This window comes from Oncorhynchus clarkii, chromosome 10 (assembly GCF_045791955.1).
Source record: "Oncorhynchus clarkii lewisi isolate Uvic-CL-2024 chromosome 10, UVic_Ocla_1.0, whole genome shotgun sequence".
NCBI classification, from domain to species: domain Eukaryota; kingdom Metazoa; phylum Chordata; class Actinopteri; order Salmoniformes; family Salmonidae; genus Oncorhynchus; species Oncorhynchus clarkii.
Genome location: NC_092156.1, coordinates 22,277,075 through 22,301,487, shown reverse-complemented (window position 1 = coordinate 22,301,487; position 24,413 = coordinate 22,277,075). Strand labels below are relative to the sequence as shown.

Here is a 24,413-nt window from a genome sequence, read left to right as displayed (position 1 = left end):
TTACATATTTGTCTCATCAGAATCTTTTGCAAACTCCAGGCGTGTTTCATGCACCTTTTTCTCAGGAGTGGCTTTTTTCTGGCCACTCTCCAATAAAGCCCTAATTGGTGAAGTGCTGTAGAGACTGTTATCCTTCTGGCAGGTTCTTCTATCGCAGCCAAGGAACTCTGTAGTTCTGTCAGACTGGTCATTGGGGGGCCTCCCGAGTGGCGCAGCCATCTAAGGCATTGTAGTGCTTGAGGCGTCACTACAGACCCGGGCTCTCCCACAGCCGGACGTGACCGGTAGACCCATGAGGCGGCGCACAATTGGCCCAGCGTTGTCTGGGTTAGGGGAGGAGTTGGCCAGCTGGGATTTCCATCGCTCTCCAGCGACTCCTTATGGTGGGCTGGGTGCCTGCAAGCTGACCCGTTTGCCAGCTGGACGGTGTTTCCTCCGACACATTGGTGCTTCTGGATTAAGCGAGCAGTGCGGCTTGGCAGGGTGGTGTTTTGGAGGATGGAGGGGTATTTCTTTATTTTGACTATTTGCTACATTGTAGAATAATAGTGAAGACTTCAAAGCTATGACATAACACATATGAAATCATGTAGTAACCAAAAAAGTGTTAAACAAATAAAAATATATTTTATATTTGAAATTCTTCAAAGTATCCACCCTTTGCCTTGATGACACCTTTGCTAACTCTTAGCATTCTCTCAACCATTTCTTTCCTTCTTATTGCATTTTAGCCAATCAGTTGTGTTGTGAAGGAAAGGTACAGAAGACAGCCCTATTTGGTAAAATACCAAATCCATATTATGGAAAGAACAGCTGAAATAAGCAAAGAGAAACGACAGTCCATCATTACTTTAGAACATGAAGGTCAGTCAATGCGGAACTTTTAAATTTCTTCAAGTGTAGTCGCAAAAACCATCAAGCGCTCTGATGACACTGGCACTCATTAGGACCGCCACAGGAAAGAAAGATCCAGAGTTACCTCTGCTGCAGAGGATAAGTACGTTAGAGTTAACTGCACCCCAGATTGCAGCCCAAATAAATACTTCACAAAGTTCAAGTAACAGACACATCTCAACATCAACTGTTCAGAGGAGACTGCGTGAATCAGGCCTTCATGGTCGAATTGCTGCAAAGAAGCTACTACTAAAGGACACCAATAAGAAAGAATCAAGAGCAATGAACATTAGACTGGTGGAAATCTGTTCTTTGGTCGAGTGAGTCCAAATTAGACATTTTTTGTTCCAACCACCTTGTCTTTGTGAGACGCAGAGTAGGTGAACGGATGATCTCCGCATGTGTGGTTTCCACCGGGAAGTAGGGAGGAGGAAGTGTGATGGTGTATTGCTGGTGACACTGTGATTTATTTAGAATTAAAGGCACACTTAACCAGCATGGCTACCACAGCGTTCTGCAGTGATACTCCATTGCATCTGGTTTGAAATATATAAATATTAGGATGAGCAATGTTGGAGTCTGAAGTACATATACACTGCTCAAAAAAATAAAGGGAACACTAAAATAACACACCCTAGATTTGAATGAATCAAATATTCTTATTAAATACTTTTTTCTTTACATAGTTGAATGTGCTGACAACAAAATCACACAAAAATGATCAATGGAAATCCAATTGATCAACCCATGGAGGTCTGGATTTGGAGTCACACTCAAAATTAAAGTGGAAAACGACACTACAGGCTGATCCAACTTTGATGTAATGTCCTTAAAACAAGTCAAAATGAGGCTCAGTAGTGTGTGTGGCCTCCATGTGCCTGTATGACCTCTCTACAACGCCTGTGCATGCTCCTGATGAGGTGGCGGATGGTCTCCTGAGGGATCTCCTCCCAGACCTGGACTAAAGCATCTGCCAACTCCTGGACAGTCTGTGGTGCAATGTGGCGTGGCGTTGGTGGATGGAGCAAGACATGATGTCCCAGATGTGCTCAATTGGATTCAGGTCTGGGGAACGGGCGGGCCATGTCCATAGCATCAATGCCTTCCTCTTGCAGGAACTGCTGACACACTCCAGCCACATGAGGTCTAGCATTGTCTTGCATTAGGAGGAACCCAGGGCCAACCGCACCAGCATATGGTCTCACAAGGGGTTTGAGGATCTCATCTCGATACCTAATGGCAGTCAGGCTACCTCTGGCGAGCACATGGAGGGCTGTGCGGCCCCCCAAAGAAATGCCACCCCACACCATGACTGACCCACCGCCAAACCAGTCATGCTGGAGGATGTTGCAGACAGCAGAACGTTCTCCACGGCATCTCTAGACTGTCACGTCTGTCACATGTGCTCAGTGTGAACCTGCTTTCATCTGTGAAGAGCACAGGGCGCCAGTGGCGAATTTGCCAATCTTGGTGTTCTCTGGCAAATGCTAAACGTCCTGCACAGTGTTGGGCTGTAAGCACAACCCCTACCTGTGGACGTCGGACCCTCATACCACCCTCATGGAGTCTGTTTCTGACCGTTTGAGCAGACACATGCACATTTGTGGCCTGCTGGAGGTAATTTTGCATGGCTCTGGCAGTGCTCCTCCTGCTCCTCCTTGCACAAAGCCGGAGGTAGCGGTCCTGCTGCTGGGTTGTTGCCCTCCTACGGCCTCCTCCTCATCTCCTGATGTACTGGCCTGTCTGACAGACACAGCAAACCTTCCTGCCACAGCTCGCATTGATGTGCCATCCTGGATGAGCTGCACTACCTGAGCCACTTGTGTGGGTTGTAAACTCTGTCTCATGCTACCACTAGAGTGAAATCTCCGCCAGCATTCAAAAGTGACCGAAACATCAGCCAGGAAGCATAGGAACTGAGAAGTGGTCTGTGGTCACCACCTGCAGAACCACTCCTTTATTGGGGGTGTCTTGCTAATTGCCTATAATTTCCACCTGTTGTCTATTCCATTTGCACAACAGCATGTGAAATTTATTGTCAATCGGTGTTGCTTCCTAAGTGGACAGTTTGATTTCACAGAAGTGTGATTGACTTGGAGTTACATTGTGTTGTTTTAAGTGTTCCCTTTATTTTTTTGAGCAGTGTATATTGAAGTCGGAAGTTTACATACACTTAGGTTAGAGTCATTAAAACTAGTATTTCAACCACTCCACAAATTTCTTGTTAACAAACTATAGTTTTGGCAAGTCGGTTAGGGATATCTACTTTGTGCATGAAACAAATATTTTTTCCAACAATTGTTTACAGACAGATTATTTCACTGTATCACAATTCCAGTTGGTCAGAAGTTTACATACACTAAGTTGACTGTCCCTTTAAACAGCTTGGAAAATTCCAGAAAATTATGTCATGGCTTTAGAAGCTTCTGACAGGCTAATTGACAGAATTTGAGTCAATTGGAGGTGTACCTGTGGATGTATTTCAAGGCCTACCTTCAAACTCAGTGCCTTTTTGCTTGACATCATGGGAAAATCCAAGACCAAGACCTCAGAAAATAAATTGTAGACCTCCACAAGTCTGGTTCATCCTTGGGAGCAATTTCCAAACACCTGAAGGTACCACGTTCATCTGTACAAACAATAGTACGCACATATTAACACCATGGGACCACGCAGCCGTCATACCCCTCAGGAAGGAGACGTGTTCTGTCTCCTAGAGATGAACATACTTTGGTGTGAAAAGTGCAAATAAATTCCCTAACAGCAACGGACCTTGTGAAGATGCTGGAGGAAACAGGTACAAAAGTATCTATATCCATAGTAAAACGAGTCCTATATTGACATAACCTGAAAGAACGCTCAGCAAGGAAGAAGCCACTGCTCCAAAACCGCCATAAAAAAGCCAGACTACAGTTTTCAACTGCACATGGGGACAAAGATCATACTTTTTGGAGAAATGTCCTCGGTCTGATGAAACAAAAATTGAACTGTTTGGCCATAATGACCATCGTTATGTTTGGAGGAAAAAGGGGAAGGCTTGCAAGCAGAAGAACACCATCCCAACCGTGAAGCACAGGGGTGGCAGCATCATGTTGTTGGGGTGCGTTGCTGCAGGAGGGACTTGTGCACTTTACAAAATAGATTGCATCATGAGGAGGGAAGTTTTGTGGATATATTGAAGCAACATCTCAAGACATCAGTTAAAGTTTGGTCGCAAATGGGTCTTCCAAATGGACAATGACCCCAAGCATACTTCCAAAGTTGTGGCATAACGGCTTAAGGACAAGAATGTCAAGGTATTGGAGTGGCCATCACAAAGCCCTAACCTTAATCCTATAGAAAATTTGTGTGCAGAACTGAAAAAGCGTGTGCGAGCAAGGAGGCCTACAAACCTGACTCAGTTACACCAGCCCTGTCAGGAGGAATGGGCCAAAATTCACCCAACTTATTGTGGGAAACTTGTGGAAGGCTACCCGAAACATTTGACCCAAGTTAAACAATTTAAAGGCAATGCTACCAAATACTAAGAGAGTGTATGTAATCTTCTGACCCACTGGGAATGTGATGAAAGAAATAAAAGCTGAAATAAATCATTCTCTCTACTATTATTCTGACATTTCACATTCTTATAATAAAGTGGTGATCCTAACTGGCCTAAGACAGGGCATTTTTCTAGGATTAAATGTCAGGAATTGTGAAAAACTGAGTTCAAATGTATTTGGCTAAGGTGTATGTTAACTTCCGACTTCAACTGTACATGTACTCTAAACAGAGTAGATAGGGGCGGCAGGTAGCCCAGTGGTTAGAGCATTGTGCCAGTAACTGTATATGTGTGATTGGATTTTTTCTACCTTCACTACCTCGGGGCGGCCCGTCAGGAGGTCCAGGACTCAGTTGCACAGGGCGGGGTTCAGCCCCAGTGCCCCGAACGTAATGATGAGCTTCACTATGGTGTTGAAGGCTGAGCTGTAGTCAATGAACAGCATTCTTACATACAGTGGGGCAAAAAAGTATTTAGTCAGCCACCAATTATGCAAGTTCTCCCTCTTAAAAAGATGAGAGAGGCCTGTAATTTATAATAGGTACACTTCAACCATGACAGACAAAATGAGAATTTTTTTCTCCAGAAAATCACATTGTGGGAAAAAACTAATGTAAGCATTAGTTTCTTAAAACGTGTAGTAGGCGGAAGGCATTTCTTATTTCTTCCCTATGACACATCTGATACGTTTTCTCAATTCTGGTGTTATGTATATTTTAGATCCACCATTACAGTGTGTTCCCCAATGTGCTATCCCATGTGAGAACATTGAATTTTCTCAATTTTTCCTGGCTCTGAAGCTCAGTGCGTAGCGCTGTGCCCTTTATGGCTAATTATTTATTGTAGCCATAGGCAATGTGTGAGTGAATGTCTCTTCAAATCAAGCATCGCCATTGTTATTCTCAAGATGGAGCTTCGGCGGAGAAAAAGACCCAGTTAAAAAAAACACTAAAACTAGCTGGAGTGTGCTTAGTCAAGTTGTCTTAATCAAACCCCTTGTCTAGTGTGCACTGGATTTGTTTTGTTGGTATTGTTGTCGATATATATATATTTTTTATTTTATTTATTAACTAGGCAAGTCCGTTAAGAACAAATTATTATTTTCAATGACGGGCTAGGAACACTGGGTTAACTGCCTTGTTCAGGGGCAGAACGACAGATTTGTACCTTGTCACCTTGGGGATTGGATCTTGCAACCTTTCGGTTACTAGTACAACACTCTAACCACTAGGCTACGCTGCCGCCACATACAAGTGTGTTGTCTTTGTGTGTGTGCGCACAAGCCTAGGGTGAGGTAGCATAAGATGTGGTTATTACACTGCGTTTCTGCACTACTTCAGTGCTTTCATCAACCGTGACAATGGGATTTAATCAATAGGAGCGCACGCTCCAGAGATAGCTACGTAGACAGAAAAGAGGGATACATAGATTGTTGTTTTCTGGTGTTACTTTTGTTTGCTAGCTAGCTAGCTCTTCTTCTGCCCCACAGCCCCTAGCTCAAATAACAGACAGTAGGGAATGTGTTTCAGATTTTAACTTGTTGACCTTTGGGGTCAGCATGTGGTGCCTCGTTTAACCCCTGAACACGACCCTCAGCGACCTCTGCCCGGGGTCTATTTTGCGGGTGATTTATTCGGTTGTTGACATGCCGACCACACCCGTCCCACTATGTGAAGAGCGAGTGTGACAGGAAGAAGGGGTAGCTTTGTCTATGGTGCGTTGATAGGGAAAAATGAAAGCTTGTGGTAGGCCTATACACTTCAGAAATAGAGCAACCATCCTGAAATAAACACACCTCCAATGTGAAAATACTCACAGGGCAGTTAACTAAAGGTGGTAGTTTTTCTGTTAGACTAACTGCTCTAGGTGGGTCGATAATGATTGCTGGGGTCTGGCTCCACTATTGGTTTGATGAATTGAAAGGAAATGAAAGAGGAGATAAATAGGATGCAACCCAAAGGCACTATTAATGTGCTCTGTCAGGACCTGTCTCTAACTCTCTTTTCCTTTCTCTCTTTCTGCCTCTCACTCCCCCAACTCACTCGCTCTACCCCCTCTCCTTCTCTCTACCCATATTCCTCTCTACCCCTCCTTCTCTTTACCCCCTGGCCTTCATCTCTGTCTGCTCTCTAATTGAGAGTGAAATAAGAGAGGTGGATCAGCCAGAGAGATGAGAAATCAATTAGGCACTGCAAGGCCAAAGGTGACATCATTACACATTCAGTCCCTCTGCAATAATAGACAATAGCTGGTTGTGTGATCAATAGCAATCAAGAAGCTGTGTGTGTGTGTGTGTGTGTGTGTGTGTGTGTGTGTGTGTGTGTGTGTGTGTGTGTGTGTGTGTGTGTGTGTGTGTGTGAGTGTGAGTGTGTGTGTGAGATTATGAGGATGAAGTCTCATTCTCCTCACCCCCATTGTATTATTTTCCTCCTTCAAAGACATCTGAATACAAGGTTCTAGATCAAGAAGTGACCTCCAAATCTCCAGATGTGTGCCCCAGTTTAAGGTGTACATGACTGGGTAGGATAGAGAGGGAGGATGGGCTCCTCTATATGCACCGCTGAGCATGTAGAAAGCCAAAGAACCCAAATGATGTAAGTGCTAGATTGGTAGAGTTGTCAAAGTAGTGGTCTGTATTTTATTCACTCTAAACAGAGGTGTGTGTGTGTGTGTGTGTGTGTGTGTGTGTGTGTGTGTGTGTGTGTGTGTGTCCATAGTGTTTGTGAGCACAGGGTGCTCTGGTGGGCCTCTAAGCATTCCACACATGCACAGTGTCAATGGTTACAGCTTGGTGGACACACACACCGCTTGCAGACACACTCACAAGAAGACAGGATAGCAAGTGCACACCAAACACAGGCATGCACACACACACGTGCACACACAAAGAAACACAACCTGAACATATTCTGGATGTCCTAACATACTCTTCCCTCTCTCTGCAGTGCCCCCTCAGATTGTGGTTCGGCCCCGGGACCAGATCACAGCCCAGGGTCGCACTGTAAACTTCCTCTGTGGAACCAAGGGCAACCCTCCACCTGCCGTGTTCTGGCAGAAAGAAGGCAGCCAGGTAAGACACCCTCCATAGAATGCTGTATCAGGTCAACACAGTTGTTCTGTATACACCAATATGACCACTTCACTGTGGAAACTGATGTTCAGTCAGTGTGGTTCTGGCACAAAATGGCTGCCATGTCAATGGCAGGCCATTGGTCGAAAATGGGTCATTGATGAAAGAGGACAGAGGAGGCTGACATGAATTGTGCTGAGCATCAGACGGGCTACAGTTAGTCAACTAACAGTACAATACAACATTGGTGACCAATTAAAAAATTGGAGTTTACACTACCATTCAAAAGTTTGGGGTCACTTAAAATGTCCTTGTTTTTTTAAAGAAAAATAAATAAAATTGTCCATTAAAATAACATCAAATTGATCAGAAATACAGTGTAGACATTGTTAATGTTGTAAATAGTACCCACAAAACACCAGTCTCAACGTCAACAGTGAAGAGACGATTCCGGGAGGCTGGCCTTCTAGGCAGAGTTGCAAAGAAAAAGTTAAAAAATAAAGATTAAGATTGGCAAAAGAACACAGACATTGGACAGAGGAACTCTGCCTAGAAGGCCAGTATCCCACAGTCGCTTCTTCACTGTTCACTGACGTTGAGACTGGTGTTTTGCAGGTACTATTTAATGAAGCTGCCAGTTGAGGACTTGTGAGGCGTCTGTTTCTCAAACTAGACACTCTAATGTACTTGTTCTCTTGCTCAGTTGTGCACTAGGGCCTCCCACTCCTCTTTCTATTCTGGTTAGAGCCCGTTTGCTCTGTTCTGTGAAGGGAGTAGTACACGACGTACCAGATCTTCAGTTTCTTGGCAATTGCGCAATTTCTCACATGGAATAGCCTTCATTTCTCAGAACAATAATAGACTGACGAGTTTCAGAAGAAAGTGCTTTGTTTCTGGCCATTTTGAGCCTGTAATCGAACCTACAAATGCTGATGCTCCAGATACTGTAAGTCTAAAGGTCAGTTTTATTGCTTCTTTAATCAGAACAACAGTTTTCAGCTGTGCTAACATAATTTCAAAAGGGTTTTCTAATGATCAATTAGCCTTTTAAAATGATAAACTTGGATTAACTAACACTACGTGCCATTGGAACACAGGAGTGATGGTTGCTGATAATGGGCCTCTGTACGCCTATATAGATATTCCATTAAAAATCAGCCCGTTTCCAGCTACAATAGTCATTTACAACATTAACAATGTCAACACGGTATTTCTGATCAATTGTATGTTGATCAAATGTGCTTTTCTTTCAAAAACAAGGAAATGTCTAAGTGAGCCCAAACTTTTGAACGGTAGTGTATATTATAAGCTCATAGAAAGTAACACATGTGTTATCCTTTCTATGCGCTTATAATGTAAACTCCAGCGCGAAAGGTACTGTTTACTTGATCATGTCAACACGATGTAACAGCAGTTTAGAGCATTTAAAAAAAATAGTTTTTATTCCTCTCCCCCAGTTAACATAAACTGTTTTGCTTTATTTCCCATGGGATTCACCTGAGTACTCCCTAGTGGCTGGAATACAACTGTAATAAGCCCCTTACAACACCAGTATCACCAGCAGTACATTTACCTTTAATTCCCATAACTTCTAATCTACATTTGTTTGGTTACGGTATTTTCCGTTAATAATAATGATATATTGAATGCATTACAGTCTTACTGTTGTCAATGTAGAAGTGGACACGTTGTTTGTAGAGCGCACAACCTAGGCTACACATGTTTATTTCATTCCATTTACAAGTTGTCAATTTATTCATTGTCTTTTGTTTGGAGTGCTCCTGTCAATCTTGAGTAAGGACACGCACTTAATTACGTATAGAACTAGGCCTAGGCTACCTGGCCTGCTCGGAAATGTAGGCTTATAAATGTGCCCATTTGGGGATCTGATACCATTTCTCATTGTCTTACCTCACCATCACTGTGGAAATTCTCAAACTCATTTTTCTTTGACTCAAACAGTAAGTAAACAGTATTTTTTTCACATCCATTGAGATTGTCAATAGATCCTCAACGTCGCCTATTTGAAAAATATTTCCAGCGCTCTCCCTTTCGATAACCACTCAGCATGAAATGAAAAAAAATGTCATGCTCTGGTCGGGTGGAAACGTCATAAAATAGGCCTACCTGATTACGTCTTATCCCTTGCACAAAAAGTCTACAGCGGTGTCTGTCTGTCTGGAGCTCATTGGCACAGGAAACTCTGAGGGCCCAGAATATTTGATACAATGTTGCAAGTTTGTTAGCACCAGCTTCTGGCTGACCAAGTTAATGGTTGATACAATGTTTCAAGTTACTTACAGACAGGCCATGCGTAGCCAATGTGGTTTATAGGATTTTTATTTTTATCAGGATATTTTCTACCTGCGGGCTGCAATGTCTATATTTATTGGCTTTATGTAGGCGATTTTTACCCATTGGCAATGGCAATAGAAGTTACTTTTAGATTTGTATAATTTTCATCTAGATAGTTTTGATTAACCACATGACATTGACTTTGAGATAGGAAGACCTTTTTATAAATAAAATGAAACCGTTCCATGAAAATGTGCATATGAAAATCATAACTGTCATGCAGATCAGTAGAAATGGTACAATAACTTGGCACTCCAAATGGAAAAGGCTGCCGACCACTGGTGTAGCCTATTACTGGAACTTAAGGAGTTTAAAGGCAGAATCTGCCTGATTCTGGTGTTAGTCTATGGTGTAAATGTGCAATATACTTCTCATTTTAGAGCAGATCTCACCAGGAGTATATAGGCTCTTTAAGCAAGATAGAAAATAAGTGTGTGTATGTGTCTGCGAGTCACTGTGAGAATACAGAGAACTCTGTGATGCATCACAGTCTGCGACAACATGCTGAAAGGCTTGATGGGAGTGTGTGCGTGGGAGCCTGTAGCACCACTCTCAGGGACAGAAGGAGGGTGGGGGGAGGGGGGGGGGGGGGGTGATGGAGAGAGAGATATGAAGAGAAGGTGGATAGAGGGAGAGAGTGGTTGGTATAGTGGGTAGAGGGAGAGGTAGAAACAGAAAAGGGAAGATAGAAATGGATAGATGCTAATGTTAAAGAGGGGAGAGGAATGAGAAGTTGATGTAGAGAGCAAAGGATTGTATGTGAGAGTAGGAGGTGCAGAGAGAGAGAGAGAGAGAGAACCCATTTGTAGCCCTGCCATGGCTGTTAGATAACACCAAACTGCCTGGCTCTAAATACCACAACAGAGGGCTTCTCTTTGGTTTAACTAACTATTCCCACTATACCTTCCTCTATCCCTCTGCGCCCCTCTCCTCCCTCTTTCCCTCCATCTGTGCCCCTGTGGCCCTCTCTTTTTTCCTTCTTTGCCCTTTCCTTCTATTATTTCCCTCCCTCTATCCCTCCCACTGTCCCTCTGTGCCCATCTTCTCCCTCTATCCATCCCTCAATCCCTCTGTGCCTGTGTCCTCCCTCTCTCTATCACTAAGCGCGACTGTGGCCCTCTCCCTTTTTCACTCTCTCTCTGCCTCTCACGCACACACGATTATCCCTTCATCTTTTACCTCTAGCCATGGGCTGTCCACCAAACAGCTTTAAGCCTCTTAGAGGACAGAGTCAAAGAGCACCGCACCCCTGCAACCCCCCAAAATATACACATACACATTAGAGGCGACGAACACCACACACACATACATACACTGCATGCATGCACACACAGGCATTCTCTCTCTCTCTCTCTCTCTCTCTCTCTCTCTCTCATGTGGCTGAATTATCTTAAGTGTATCCACTGCTTTACACTTTCAAAATTCCACTCACAAAATACTATTCAGTTTTACACAGCCAATTTCTATCAGGGTGGTTAATTGAGAACCAAATTACATTCAGAATAATGTGTTGTTGTGATATGCTTTACCTGTTGTGTGACAACAGTTTATGTAAAGTTTTGTCCCCCTGTGCTGACTGGTTTCAGCCTACTTGTTATGTGACAGTGTGTTGTGTCATTTCCTGCCTCCCCAGATCCTGCTGTTCCCCATCCAGGAAGCTGCCCAGTCGGGACGGTTCTCTGTGTCTCTGAGCGGGGAGCTGACCATCACAGACGTCCACAGTGAGGACTCGGGATACTACATCTGTCAGGCTATCTCTGTAGCTGGGAGCATCCTCACCAAGGCCCTGCTGGAGGTCGAGAGTGGTGAGTGTCTGTGGGAGGAACACAAACTCTAGAGGGCTTCACAGATCCACATATACCCGAGACCTGATCTGGGACCCAAGCGGGTCCGACTCCACATATACCCGTGGGGCAGCAAGTAGCCTAGTGGTTAAAGCGTTGGGCCAATAACCAAAAGGTTGCTGGATTGAATCCCAGAGCTGACAAGGTAAAAATCTGTCATTCTGCCCCTGAACAAGGCAGTTAACCCACTGTTCCAGTTAAGAATATGTTCTTAGCTGACTTGACTAGTTAAATAAAGGTTAAATAAAAATCCAGAACTCTAAATAATGTCACGGGTCTCAGTTGGATCTGGTATGATTGTCTCGGGTATGTGTAATTTTAACTGACTTGCCTGGAATGTACAGGTCTGAATGTGATTGCTGCAGTAGAGACAGAGAGAGACATTTTATAATTTATGCAGCTGCTCTTGCTTTTCAAGAGAGAAGAGCGTGGCGTGTGTAGCTTGTTGTTGGCCAATCATAGAGTTCCTTCGGGAAGTATTCTGATGCCTTGAATTTTCCACATTTTGTTATAGCCATATTCTAGCCCTAACCCTAACCCTATAATGACAAAGCAATTTTTTTTGCCAATTTAAAACTGATATTTCACATGTACACAAGTACTCAGACCCTTTACTCAGTACTTTGTTGAAGCACCTTTGGCAGCGATTACATCATTGAGTCTTTTTGGGTATGACGCTACAAGTTTTGCACACCTGTATTTGGTGAGTTTCTACCATTCTTCTCTGCAGATCCTCTCAAGCTCTGTCAGGCTGGATGGGGAGCGTTGCAGCACAGCTATTTTCAGGTCTCTCCAGAGATGTTCGATTGGGTTCAAGTCCAGGCTCTGGCTGGGCTGCTCAAGGACAATCAGAGACTTGTTCCGAAGCCACTCCTGCATTGTCTTGGCTGTATGCTTAGGGTCATTGTCCTGTTGGAAGGGGAACCTTCACCCCAGTCTGAAGTCCTGAGCGCTCTGAGACAGGTTTTGGTGGAGTGCTGCAGGGATAGTTGTCCTTCTGGAAGGTTCTTCCATCTCCACAGAGGAACTCTAGAGCTCTGTCAGAGTGACCATCGGGTTCTTAGTCACCTCCCTGACCAAGCCCTTAGCCCCCAATTGCTCGGTTTGGCTGAGCGGCCAGCTCTAGTAAGAGTCTTGGTGGTTCCAAACTTCTGATGGAAGTTTGGAGGCCACTGTGTTCCTGGGGACCTTCAATGCTGCAGAATTTATTTGGTACCCTTCTCCAGATCTGTGCCTCGACACAATCCTGTCTCGGAGATCTTCGGACAATTCCTTCGACCTCATGACTTGGTTTTTGCTCTGACATGCACTGTCAACTGTGGGACATATATAGACAGGTGTGTGCCTTTCCAAATCATGTCCAATCAATTGAATTCACCACAGGTGGACTCCAATCAAGTTGTAGAAACATCTCAAGGATGATCAATGGAAACAGGATACACCTTTGCTCAATTTCAAGTCTCATAGCAATACTTATGTGAATGAGGTATGTGTTTTTTTTTTTTTATACGTTTGTAAAACATTCTAAAAACCTCTTTAAACTTCATAGTTATGGGGTATTGTGTGTAGATTGCTGAAAAATATATATATTTATTCAATTTTAGGATAAGGCTGTAACATAACAAAATGTGGAGAAGTCAAGGGCTCTGGATACTTTCCAAAGGCACTGTAAATAATCAGTGGCAATAGGCTACAGAAATAGAGCCTCACTCCATGTGTGGCAAAAGTTAGGAGATACTGTATCTAATCAATGGAAGATGGAATTAAAATGACAGAATTAAAAGTTAAAGGAAAAGGATAGTCTACAATGACCAATAGCCAAAAGGGAGTCAGGCTGCTACTTAATATTCTGAATGGAGTTGTTGTTGTTTCTAACAGTAGGATGAGAAAGTGCATGAACTGCAGCCTCAGTTAGCCTAGCTAGCTAACGTTAGCTAGCTTAACTAGCTTCTCCTGGTTTGAAGCAGTCAAGACAGGTACTAAGTAATCCGCTTCTCCTGGTTTGAAGCAGTCAAGACAGGTACTAAGTAATCCGCTTCTCCTGGATTGATGCAGTTAAGACAGGTACTGCATAATCATATTTGATGAAAAAATTTTGGCAGCTTTGGCAGCAAGTCGAGTTGGTTAGTTGCTGCTGTCTCTCCCACCCTCCTCCCCATGCCACTCGATCACAGTATGGCCCTTCTCCCCTGCCTTCTAGAGCGGCACCTCTCTCCCTCCTCTCGAGTTTTATCAGCTTTAGTTAATAAAGTAGCTGAAAAATGTTCCTTTCTGTTGCTTTCCTCACTCGGACCGGGTCTGGATCCAACCAGGTCTATACGGAAAGGGTCTAGTTGTCCTCGGGTCCATTCAGAACAGGTCTCTATAATTAAAAAAATTATGCCTATCGGGTCCGGAAGGGTGAGGGGGGGTCTATACAGTACTCCAGCACTTTAGATTTGAAATGATACAATGACTATGAGGTTAAAGTGCAGATGTGGATGCTACCATGAATCCTTAATGAATCAAGGAATAATGATGAGTGAGAAAGTTACAGACGCTGTCACGGCCGTTGAAAGAACTGGACCAAGGTGCAGCGTGGGGAGCGTAGATATTATTTTATTTAGAAAAGACAAAACAAGAAACACTACAAAACAAACCGTGAAGCTAAAGGCTATGTGCCATAAACAAAGTCATCTTCCCACAAAGACAGGTGGGAAAAGGGCTACCTAAGTATGGTTCTCAATCAGAGACAACGATAGACAGCTGTCCCTGATTGAGAACCCTAACCGGCCAAAACATAGAAATACAAATAATAGAACATAGAATTACCCACCCCAAATCACACCCCGACCAAACCAAAGAGAGACATAAAAAGGATCTCTAAGGTCAGGGCGTGACAGTATCCCCTCCCCACCCCCCCAAAGGTCTGGGTGGGCAGTCCCCTCCCCACCCCCCCAAAGGTCTGGGTGGGCATCTATCCGCGGTGGCAGCTCAGGTGCTGGACGCAGACCCCGCTCCACCACTGGCTCACCCCACTTTGGTGTCACCTCGCTGCGGGCCCCGGACTGGGCACCCGAATTGGAGACCGTCTTTGGAGGCCCCGGACTGGAGACCGTCTCTGGAGGCTCCGGACTGGAGACCGTCTCTGGAGGCTCCGGATTGGAGGCCGTCGTTGGAGGCTCGGACTGAAGGACGTTGCTGGAGGCTCCGGACTGGAGACCGTCGCTGGAGGCTCCGGGCTGAAGGACGTCGCTGGGGCCTCCGGACTGGAGGCTGTCGCTGGAGGCTCTGGATTGGAGGCCGTCGTTGGAGGCTCCGGACTGAAGGACGTCGCTGGAGGCTCCGGACTGGAGACCGTCGCTGGAGGCTCCGGGCTGAAGGACGTCGCTGGGGCCTCTGGACTGGAGACCGTCACTGGAGGCTCCGGACTGAAAGACGTCGCTGGAGGCTCCGGACTGGAGACCGTCGCTGGAGGCTCCGGACTGAAGGACATCGCTGGAGGCTCCGGACTGGAGGCCGTCGCTGGAGGCTCCGGATTGGAGGCCGTCATTGGAGGCTTCGTGCCATGGATCATCACTGGAGGCTTCTTGCCATGGATCATCACTGGAGGCTTCGGGCCATGGATCATAACTGGAGGCTTCTTGCCATGGATCATCACTGGAGGCTTCGTGCTATGGATCATCACTGGAGGCTGCTTGCAATGGATCATCCCTGGAGGCTTCGTGCCATGGATCATCACTGGAGGCTTCGTGCCATGGATCATCACTGGAGGCGTCGTGCCATGGATCATCACTGGAGGCTTCGTGCCATGGATCATCACTGGAGGCTTCGTGCCATGGATCATCACTGGAGGCTTCTTGCCATGGATCATCACTGGAGGCTTCGGGCCATGGATCATCACTGGAGGCTTCTTGCCATGGATCATCACTGGAGGCTTCGTGCCATGGATCATCACTGGAGGCTTCTTGCCATGGATCACTGGAGTGGAGAGACACACAGGAGGCCTGGCTCTGGGAGCAGGCACAGGACTCACCAGGCTGGGGAGACATACAGGAGGCTTAGTTCTTGGCAGAGGCACCGGATACACTGGGCCGTGGAGGCGCACTGGCGGTCTCGAGCGCAGTGCTGGCACAACCCATTCTGGCTGGATGCTCACCTTAGCCTGGCAGATGCAGGGAGCTGGAATGTAGCGCACCGGGTTAAGAATGAGTACTGGAGACACTGTGCGCTCCACCGCACAACACGGTGCCTGACCAGTACGATGCTTGCCACGGTAAGCAAGAGGAGTTGGCTCAGGTCTCCAACCTGACTCAGCCAATCTCCTCGTATGCCTCCCCCCAAAATATTTGGGGAGTGGCCTCACGGTCTTTAGTGCCAGCCGTGACCCTGTGTAATCCTGGGCCCTCTTTCTCACTGCCTCCGCCTTCCTCTCTGCTTCCAGCTGCTCCCACGGCAGGCGATCCTTTCCCGCCAGGATCTCCTCCCATGTCCAGGATCCCTTGCCATTTAAGATGTCCACCCATGTCCAGTCCTCCTGAACACGCTGCTTGGTCAGTTTGTGGTGGTGGGAAGTTCTGCCACGGTTGTTTTCTCGTTTGTTGTTTTGTTGGCTTTATTTTTTATAATAAAATAACATTTACGCTCACCACGCTGAAACCTTGGTCCACTTCCTTCAACAGCCGTGACAGACGCACAAATATCCTACCCCTTATAAAAAATTCTAACCTCCCCTGTTATAGTAATGGTGAGAGGTTAGCATGTATTTGGGGTATGATATGTGCATCATTATTGACGAGTCATTTAGAACCATCCGTTATCACGGTAGCATCCACATTACTATAGACATGTTTAGAAACATATTATATTATTTTTCACCATAAAAGTGTCCTCAAAATGACACAATGCATAACTTTCCATACATATCTATTGGGTACAAAATAATCTGAAACACATCCTTAAACAAAAAGCAAATGCATCCAACAAGTTTGTAGAGTCACAAGCTTGATATAATCATTGCGTGTTAGGAATATTGGACCAAATAATAAACTTTCTACTATTTTAATACACATAAGTTAATTTGTTCCAATACTTTTGGTCCATTAATATAGAGGGGACTATGTACAAAAAGTGGTGTAATTTCTAAACGGTTCACCCGATATGAATGAAAATACCCTCAAATTAAAGCGGACAGTCCGCACTATAACCGTATTGTTATTGTATCATTTCAAATCCAAAGCGCTAGAGTACAGAGCCAAAATAACAAAACATTTGTCACTGTCCCAATACTTTTGGAGCTTATTGTATATCAGTCCCTCCAGGATTCCGCAATTCTGCGATCGCATGTTTTTTGGTAAAATCAACAAATCCATGCATATTATGCAAGGCCTTGCAAATTTGACCAATCAATGCACTATTTCTGCATAAAGCAGTCAAATCATTACATTTACATTTTAAATTTTTGTAATTTAGCAGAAACTCTTATCCAGGGCAACTTTCAGTAAGTGCATTCATCAGTTATGCATTAGGGGGCTTTGGGATGAAAAACATTCCCGTTTTAAAAAATATATTTTGTCACGAAAATATGCTTGACTATGCATATAATTGACAGCTTTGGAAATAAAACACTCTGACGTTTCCAAAACTGCAAAGATATTGTCTGTGAGTGCCACAGAACTGATGTTACAGGCGAAACCCAGATAAAAATCCAATCAGGAAGTGCCGCATTTTTTGAAACCGCCTCATGCCAATGACTCCTTATATGGCTGTGAATGAGCTACGAATGAGCTTATGTTTTCCACGTATTCCCCAAGGTGTCTACAGCATTGTGACGTCTTTTTACGCATTTCCATTGAAGAATAGCCGTAAGGGACCATATATAGCAAGTGGTCACATGGTGTCTCCCGCAGAAAATCTTGCGTAAAATACTGAGGTAGCCATTTTTCCAATCGCTTCTTATGAGAAACCAATTGCCTCGACGGATATATTATCGAATAGATATGTTAAAAACACCCTGAGGATGGATCCTAAACAACGTTTGCCGTATTTCTGTCGAAATTATGGAGTTAATTTTGAAAAATGTTTGGCGTTGTAGTGGTAGCATTTTCCGGTCGATTTCTCAGCCAAGCATGATGAACAAACAGGAGCTATTTCGCCTACAAAAATAATATTTTTGGAAAAAAGGAACATTTGCTATCTAACTGGGAGTCTCCTGAGTGAAAGCATCCAAAGTTCTTCAAAGGTAAATGATTTCATTTGGTTGCTTTTCTTATTTTTGTGAAAATGTTGCCTGCTGCCAGCAGAGCTAGCATAGCATTATGCCATGATAAACTTACACAAATGCTTGTCTAGCGTTGGCTGTAACGCATATTTGGAAAATCTGAGATGACAGTGTTGTTAACAAAAGGCTAAGCTTGTGTTTGAATATATTTATTTCATTTCATTTGCGATTTTCATGATAAGGAAAAGTTACTAGGGGTATTTATGTCCGCTGCGTTATGCTAATTCGTTTGAGGCTATGATTACGATCCCGGATCCGGGATTGCTCGTCGCAAGATAGCTAGGTGGGACAACCAAATGTCTCAATCATAGTAAGTACATTTTTCCTCAATAAAGTAGCTATCAGCAAAGTCAGTGCTAGTGGCGGGGAGTCAACTGCGAGTGTTAGGAGTGGGTACTGTGCGATTATTTAAGATACTCTTTGAAGAGCTAGGGTTGTGTTTTTTGGAAGATGGGCAGGGACTCTGCTGTCCTAGCTTCAGAGGGAAGCTGATTCCATTGGGGTCCCAGGACAGAAGAGCTTTGACTGGGCCGAGCTGCAGGTGCCCTCCCGTAGGGATGGGAGGGCCAAGAGACCAGAGATGGCAAATCATATCAATATTATCACATAAAACTGACCCATCACCACAGTACAAAAAGAGGGCTCACAATTTCATCCAATCACTGCACATTTACAGCATAATATGGTTCAACCAAGCCACACGTCAACAAACGTTTTCCCTCGTCAGAGCATTTTCAGGACAAATTTGACAAAATCAGGGCATATTAACATGCAAAATGTCAGATACTGTATATGGTTGCAAAGGGAGATATAGGTTTGCAAACTTTCTAAGTTTATCAGTAAACTGCCAGAATTTTGGTATCTTTCAAGGATTTTCTGTAATCTATCACAAGACATCTAGTGGCCCTTTTGGGTACTTTAGATTATTACAGGTGTCTGTAATTAGTTCTGGCCCTCTGTGTGGCCTTATCAATGTAAAATATATTAGATAATTAAATAAGATGATTTTAAAATAAACCAAAAAGCATTATCCTAAATATAAACCATCAACTTAATGAATACCTTTGGTGTTTAATATGAGTTTTCCAGCATGAAAAATCCTTTATTATTGTCAATATGTATTTGTTGTCAATGTTTTGGTGTCAAACTGGGGGCAGTTGTGAATAAAAGTCAATATTTGGAAGAGTTGCAGAGTTAATTGTTTCATTACTTAGGCTATTTTCTCATTAACCATGTGGTCTATCTACTAGAAACTCATGGACAAATGTACACAGATATAAAAAATGAATACTATATATGAATATTTTTTTGTTAAAGTTATTAGAGTATAAATTACCAAATTTACAATAGATTGCCATATATTTTTTGTTAATTAACACATTTACTGAAGATTCTCGGGACTTGGTAAATTACCAGTACCTTTGCAACCCTAGTCAGAATTTCCAAGAAGCATTTCCACAAGCATTTTTTTTCATGCAAATATCCCAAGAAATCACCAGGAAATCCTGTAGGGATGATATACATTGATATATATTGTATATCATGATATACGTGATCTATATTGTATATTGTTCATACACAAAAGTCTGGGACAGACACACACATGCTAAACACACACACAAATCAGGAAATCATGGCATGTTTTAATCTCCCACCTGCCTGAACATTGTCGTTAAAGAATGGATTCCCACCATCCCATAAATTCAGAGGCCTCCAAAATAGTTGTTTGCACCGTCACAGCTTCTTAGTGTGTGTGTGTTTCAGTTTGTTTGCGTGTGTATGTGTATATATGCGTCAGAGGCTGATGGGAGGACCTATTGGAGGGCTCCTTGTAATGGCTGGAATGGAATTAATGGAACCGAGTCAAACGTCAAACGTTACATTTATTCCATTCGAGCCATTACAATTAGCCCATCCTCCTATAGCTCCTCCCACCAGCCTCCACTGGTGTGTGTGTGCATGCGTGTGTGTGCTTGTGCATTCCTGTGTGAGTGAGTGTGTGCCAGTTTGTGTGTGTATGAAAGCTAATCTGTAAGGACAGAAACCTAGCGTGAGTTTCCCTGGAGTTAGTGATCCCTAGGGGGTTATCAACTATCACACACACAGCCAATAACCAATATCCTAAACCCAAGCCAGGGCCTTCCTCGTACAAACCCACATTCATATCCCATTACCATCTAACACTTTGGATGCATCCTAAATGGCACTGTATTTGTTTTATATGTATTTGAGCAGAGCCCTAGGTCAAATGTAGTGCACTATAAAGGCAAAAGGGTGCCATTTGGGAATTAGTCTATTTCCGACTACCTAATTATCATTTTTTATGCTGACATATGTCATGGACTGCTGTTTTAGCCAATGGACTAGACCCCCAGTAACCCCCATCCCACCCCCCTCACCCTCCATCACTTCCTTCACAATTGTTTAAACCCAAATCAATTAAAGATTCTTCAAAGCCATCAAACATAAAACATTGTCGCCCCCCCAGTCCCCCAAATGAACAAACAGCAGCAGGTAACGCGAGACGTAATCAAAAAGCACAAGTCGGAATGGCGCTATGCAAATTAACTTCGCCGGGAACACATGCTCCCATCGTCCCGCCGTGCCATTTAGGGAAGGGGATAAACTGTTGTTTAGATGCATTTGTGCTCCGTGTTTGCCTCAAAGCACTGTACCTTAGCTAGAATATTGTAGCTTAGCATACAGACAACAACCTAAGTGTACATTATGCTTACAGCTCAATGGTAAATATTTTTTTCACATTTTCCCTTTGTCATAGTTCAGCCATGGTGTTTGAGTTCATAAACCAACAATATCACTAGCTATGGCTCCAGCAAAAAAATGAATTTGTCTCATGATGATACAATAAGTCTGTAGTTTTGATATACATTTTGAGGTACATTTTGTGTTAATGATTTCTTTTGGTGACATTGGCTGGGGTACAATCAATCAAAACGCACAATTTAAAAAACTTTAAAAAATGATATATGACTAAATGTCAATGAGCAGACTTCATGTCAATAGACTACACACTGAAAGTGAGGTACAGTGGTACTTAGGTGACGTTGAAACTGTATGTTTTTCTGTAAGATGTCAGCACACACACAGTAATGTTCACGTGATGGTGTACACACAGACGTACAGAGTTGGCATAGACAGACACACATATGTCCATTGGCTTGCTTTTGTTTGCATGGCAATGGTGGTTTAGTGAGCCTATAGCCAGGTCCTGTGCTTCACTACAGGATGGACAGTCTATGGAGGGATGGGATTTAGTGCCAAGGGGCAAGGCGTACACTATTGATGTAAACTGCATACTGTACTACTTACAGTGCCTTGCGAAAATATTCGGCCCCCTTGAACTTTGCGACCTTTTGCCACATTTCAGGCTTCAAACATAAAGATATAAAACTGTATTTTTTGGTGAAGAATCAACAACAAGTGGGACAGAATCATGAAGTGGAACAACATTTATTGGATATTTCAAACTTTTTTAACAAATCAAAAACTGAAAAATTGGGCGTGCAAAATTATTCAGCCCCCTTAAGTTAATACTTTGTAGCGCCACCTTTTGCTGCGATTACAGCTGTAAGTCGCTTGGGGTATGTCTCTATCAGTTTTGCACATCGAGAGACTGAAATTATTCCCATTCCTCCTTGCAAAACAGCTCGAGCTCAGTGAGGTTGGATGGAGAGCATTTGTGAACAGCAGTTTTCAGTTCTTTCCACAGATTCTCGATTGGATTCAGGTCTGGACTTTGACTTGGCCATTCTAACACCTGGATATGTTTATTTTTGAACCATTCCATTGTAGATTTTGCTTTATGTTTTGGATCATTGTCTTGTTGGAAGACAAATCTCCGTCCCAGTCTCAGGTCTTTTGCAGACTCCATCAGGAGTCTTCCAGAATGGTCCTGTATTTGGCTCCATCCATCTTCCCATCAATTTTAACCATCTTCCCTGTCCCTGCTGAAGAAAAGCAGGCCCAAACCATGATGCTGCCACCACCATGTTTGACAGTGTGTGTTCAGCTGTGTTGCTTTTACGCCAAACATAACGTTTTGCATTGTTGCCAAAAAGTTCAATTTTGGTTTCATCTGACCAGTGCACCTTCTTCCACATGTTTGGTGTGTCTCCCAGGTGGCTTGTGGCAAACTTTAAACAACACTTTTTATGGATATCTTTAAGAAATGGCTTTCTTCTTGCCACTCTTCCATAAAGGCCAGATTTGTGCAATATACGACTGATTGTTGTCCTATGGACAGAGTCTCCCACCTCAGCTGTAGATCTCTGCAGTTCATCCAGAGTGATCATGGGCCTCTTGGCTGCATCTCTGATCAGTCTTCTCCTTGTATGAGCTGAAAGTTTAGAGGGACGGCCAGGTCTTGGTAGATTTGCAGTGGTCTGATACTCCTTCCATTTCAAGAGATTTGTCTTCCAACAAGACAATGATGCCTGAGGCTGATGCAGCGCCGGTGTTTGTACACATGCATATACACATACTCTCATTCAAATACACACATGTAAATAGTGCCAGACATGCACTCAAACATATACAGTTGGCCTTGTTGTTATGAATTTAGTTGTCCTTGATGTCCTTTGTTTTTTTTGCATTCTTGTTTTCTGTTTTATTTTGTCTATTTCTTTTTCTCATGAGTTCATTTTCTTGTTTTTTTTTGGTGCATTGGGGGGGTTCTTGGGGGTGGGGAATGGAATTACATTTTTTTATTGGGAGAGGTGACTGTGGGAGTGGTCTCGGATGGTTGAGGGACAGCTATGGGGAACTGTGGGGGGATCGTGGAGGGTTGGCGTCCCCGTTTTTTTTGGCCTTGTGAGAGATCTGTCGACGTGCCCTTGAGCAGGGCGTTGACCCTGGATGCTTCTGTGTGTCGCTCTGAATGGGAGTCTGTTGGATGACTGGTGTGGTGTAGTTGTTGAGCGGCTTCACTGCAAGTATATTGTATGTTTTGGATATTCAATTAAAAAAATACAAAATAAAAATGTACAAAAATCACAGACCAGCTGACGACCGAAGTCACCTTACAGGCGCCCGGCCCACCACAAGGAGTCGCTAGAGTGCAATGGGACAAGGAAATCCCAGCCAGCCAAACCCTCCCCTAACACTGACAATTGTGCGCCGTCTCATGGGTACGGCCGGCTGTGACACAGCCTGGGATTGAAGTGACGCATCAAAGTGACGCGATGCAGTGCCTTAGACCGCTGCGCCACTCGGGAGGCCACTGGATTGGAGTATTTTAACAAGGCTGAGTGACTGGAGGCTTCAAGGTTTCTCCATGCTGCAAATGTTTAGGATACATTAACGCAACATGCCATAACTGTTACGTTAATTAACTATTACGATTAATTTATGTATATTAGTTTTTCTATGATCTCTAAAACAGATATCTCATGAATATATAGCAATGTGTTTGTATTCTGTAGCTGGTTGGTGGAGGATGGTCCTCCAAGAGAATGCACTCAACTACCCTCTCTCATAACGTATCTCTCTCTCCTTCCCTCCCCCACACAGCATCCTCCGACCGAGTCCCACCCATCATCCGCCAAGGACCGGCCAATCAAACGCTGGCGCCGGGCTCCACGGCCCATTTACAGTGCCACGTGATGGGCAACCCTCTGCCCAGCATTCAATGGGAGAAGGATGGCCAGAGGATCCTGGGAGATGAGCGTGTCAGCCTGATGGAGAACGGAATGTTCCAGATCACAAACCTGCAGGTACCTGAAAATAACTTAAATAGAACGTTCCCAATAATTCTTAAGAACATAGAAAGAATGTTCCCAATAATGCTCATGAACGTTGCAAGAATGTTCTCATTGATTCTCTTTCCATCCTCCTTCGTAAATGCCATCACTCCCTGGATATTAGTAAATTAAATTAAACGCTTCACATTTCCTCTCAATGCACTCCAAGTCTCATCATGGCCAATCTTCTGAGCTAATTCTCCTAGGTGATACTAAGCAACTGCATGCAGTCACAACTGAGTGCTGTTTCCAATTCAATCCAATCAACTTCTCAGCCTTAATGGTATTTAGCTTAAATTCATTCATTGTACTATTATGTACTATTATGACTCACTGCCAGTCACAGCAATAGGCATAGCAGTGTTGAGATGCCACGGCAAAGCAACCTGTCCATTTGATATATTGATATTTACTCATTAAGCGTCATACAGGTCATAGTAGCCGTCCACTAAAACACAACTCAGCAATCTAATTGAGAGGCAGATATTAATATTGGAATACTGGCAGAGTGGCTTTTTTATGGTTTATGGGTGAGTCAGTGATTTAGTGATTGGTGGTCGAGTTTCTGTGGCGTCATAAAGCTTAGCACCTCCTCCCAGCTGCCCACTGCACTGAGGCTAGGTAACACGTCACCACCGATAAATCCATGATTATCGAAAACTTCAACAAGCATTTCTCAACGGCTGGCCAT

At 43.9% G+C, this 24,413-nt stretch overlaps 1 protein-coding gene across 1 annotated transcript in view; it reads left to right on the top strand.

The window, feature by feature from the left end:
• Window positions 1-24,413, top strand: part of LOC139418148 (roundabout homolog 2-like) — a 135,204-nt gene that overhangs the window by 81,902 nt on the left and 28,889 nt on the right. Inside the window, exons 7-9 of the mRNA XM_071167377.1 lie at window positions 7,381-7,505; window positions 11,494-11,665; window positions 23,493-23,695. Of these exons, the coding sequence (XP_071023478.1) occupies window positions 7,381-7,505; window positions 11,494-11,665; window positions 23,493-23,695 (500 nt within the window). The remainder of the gene's footprint in view (window positions 1-7,380; window positions 7,506-11,493; window positions 11,666-23,492; window positions 23,696-24,413) is intronic.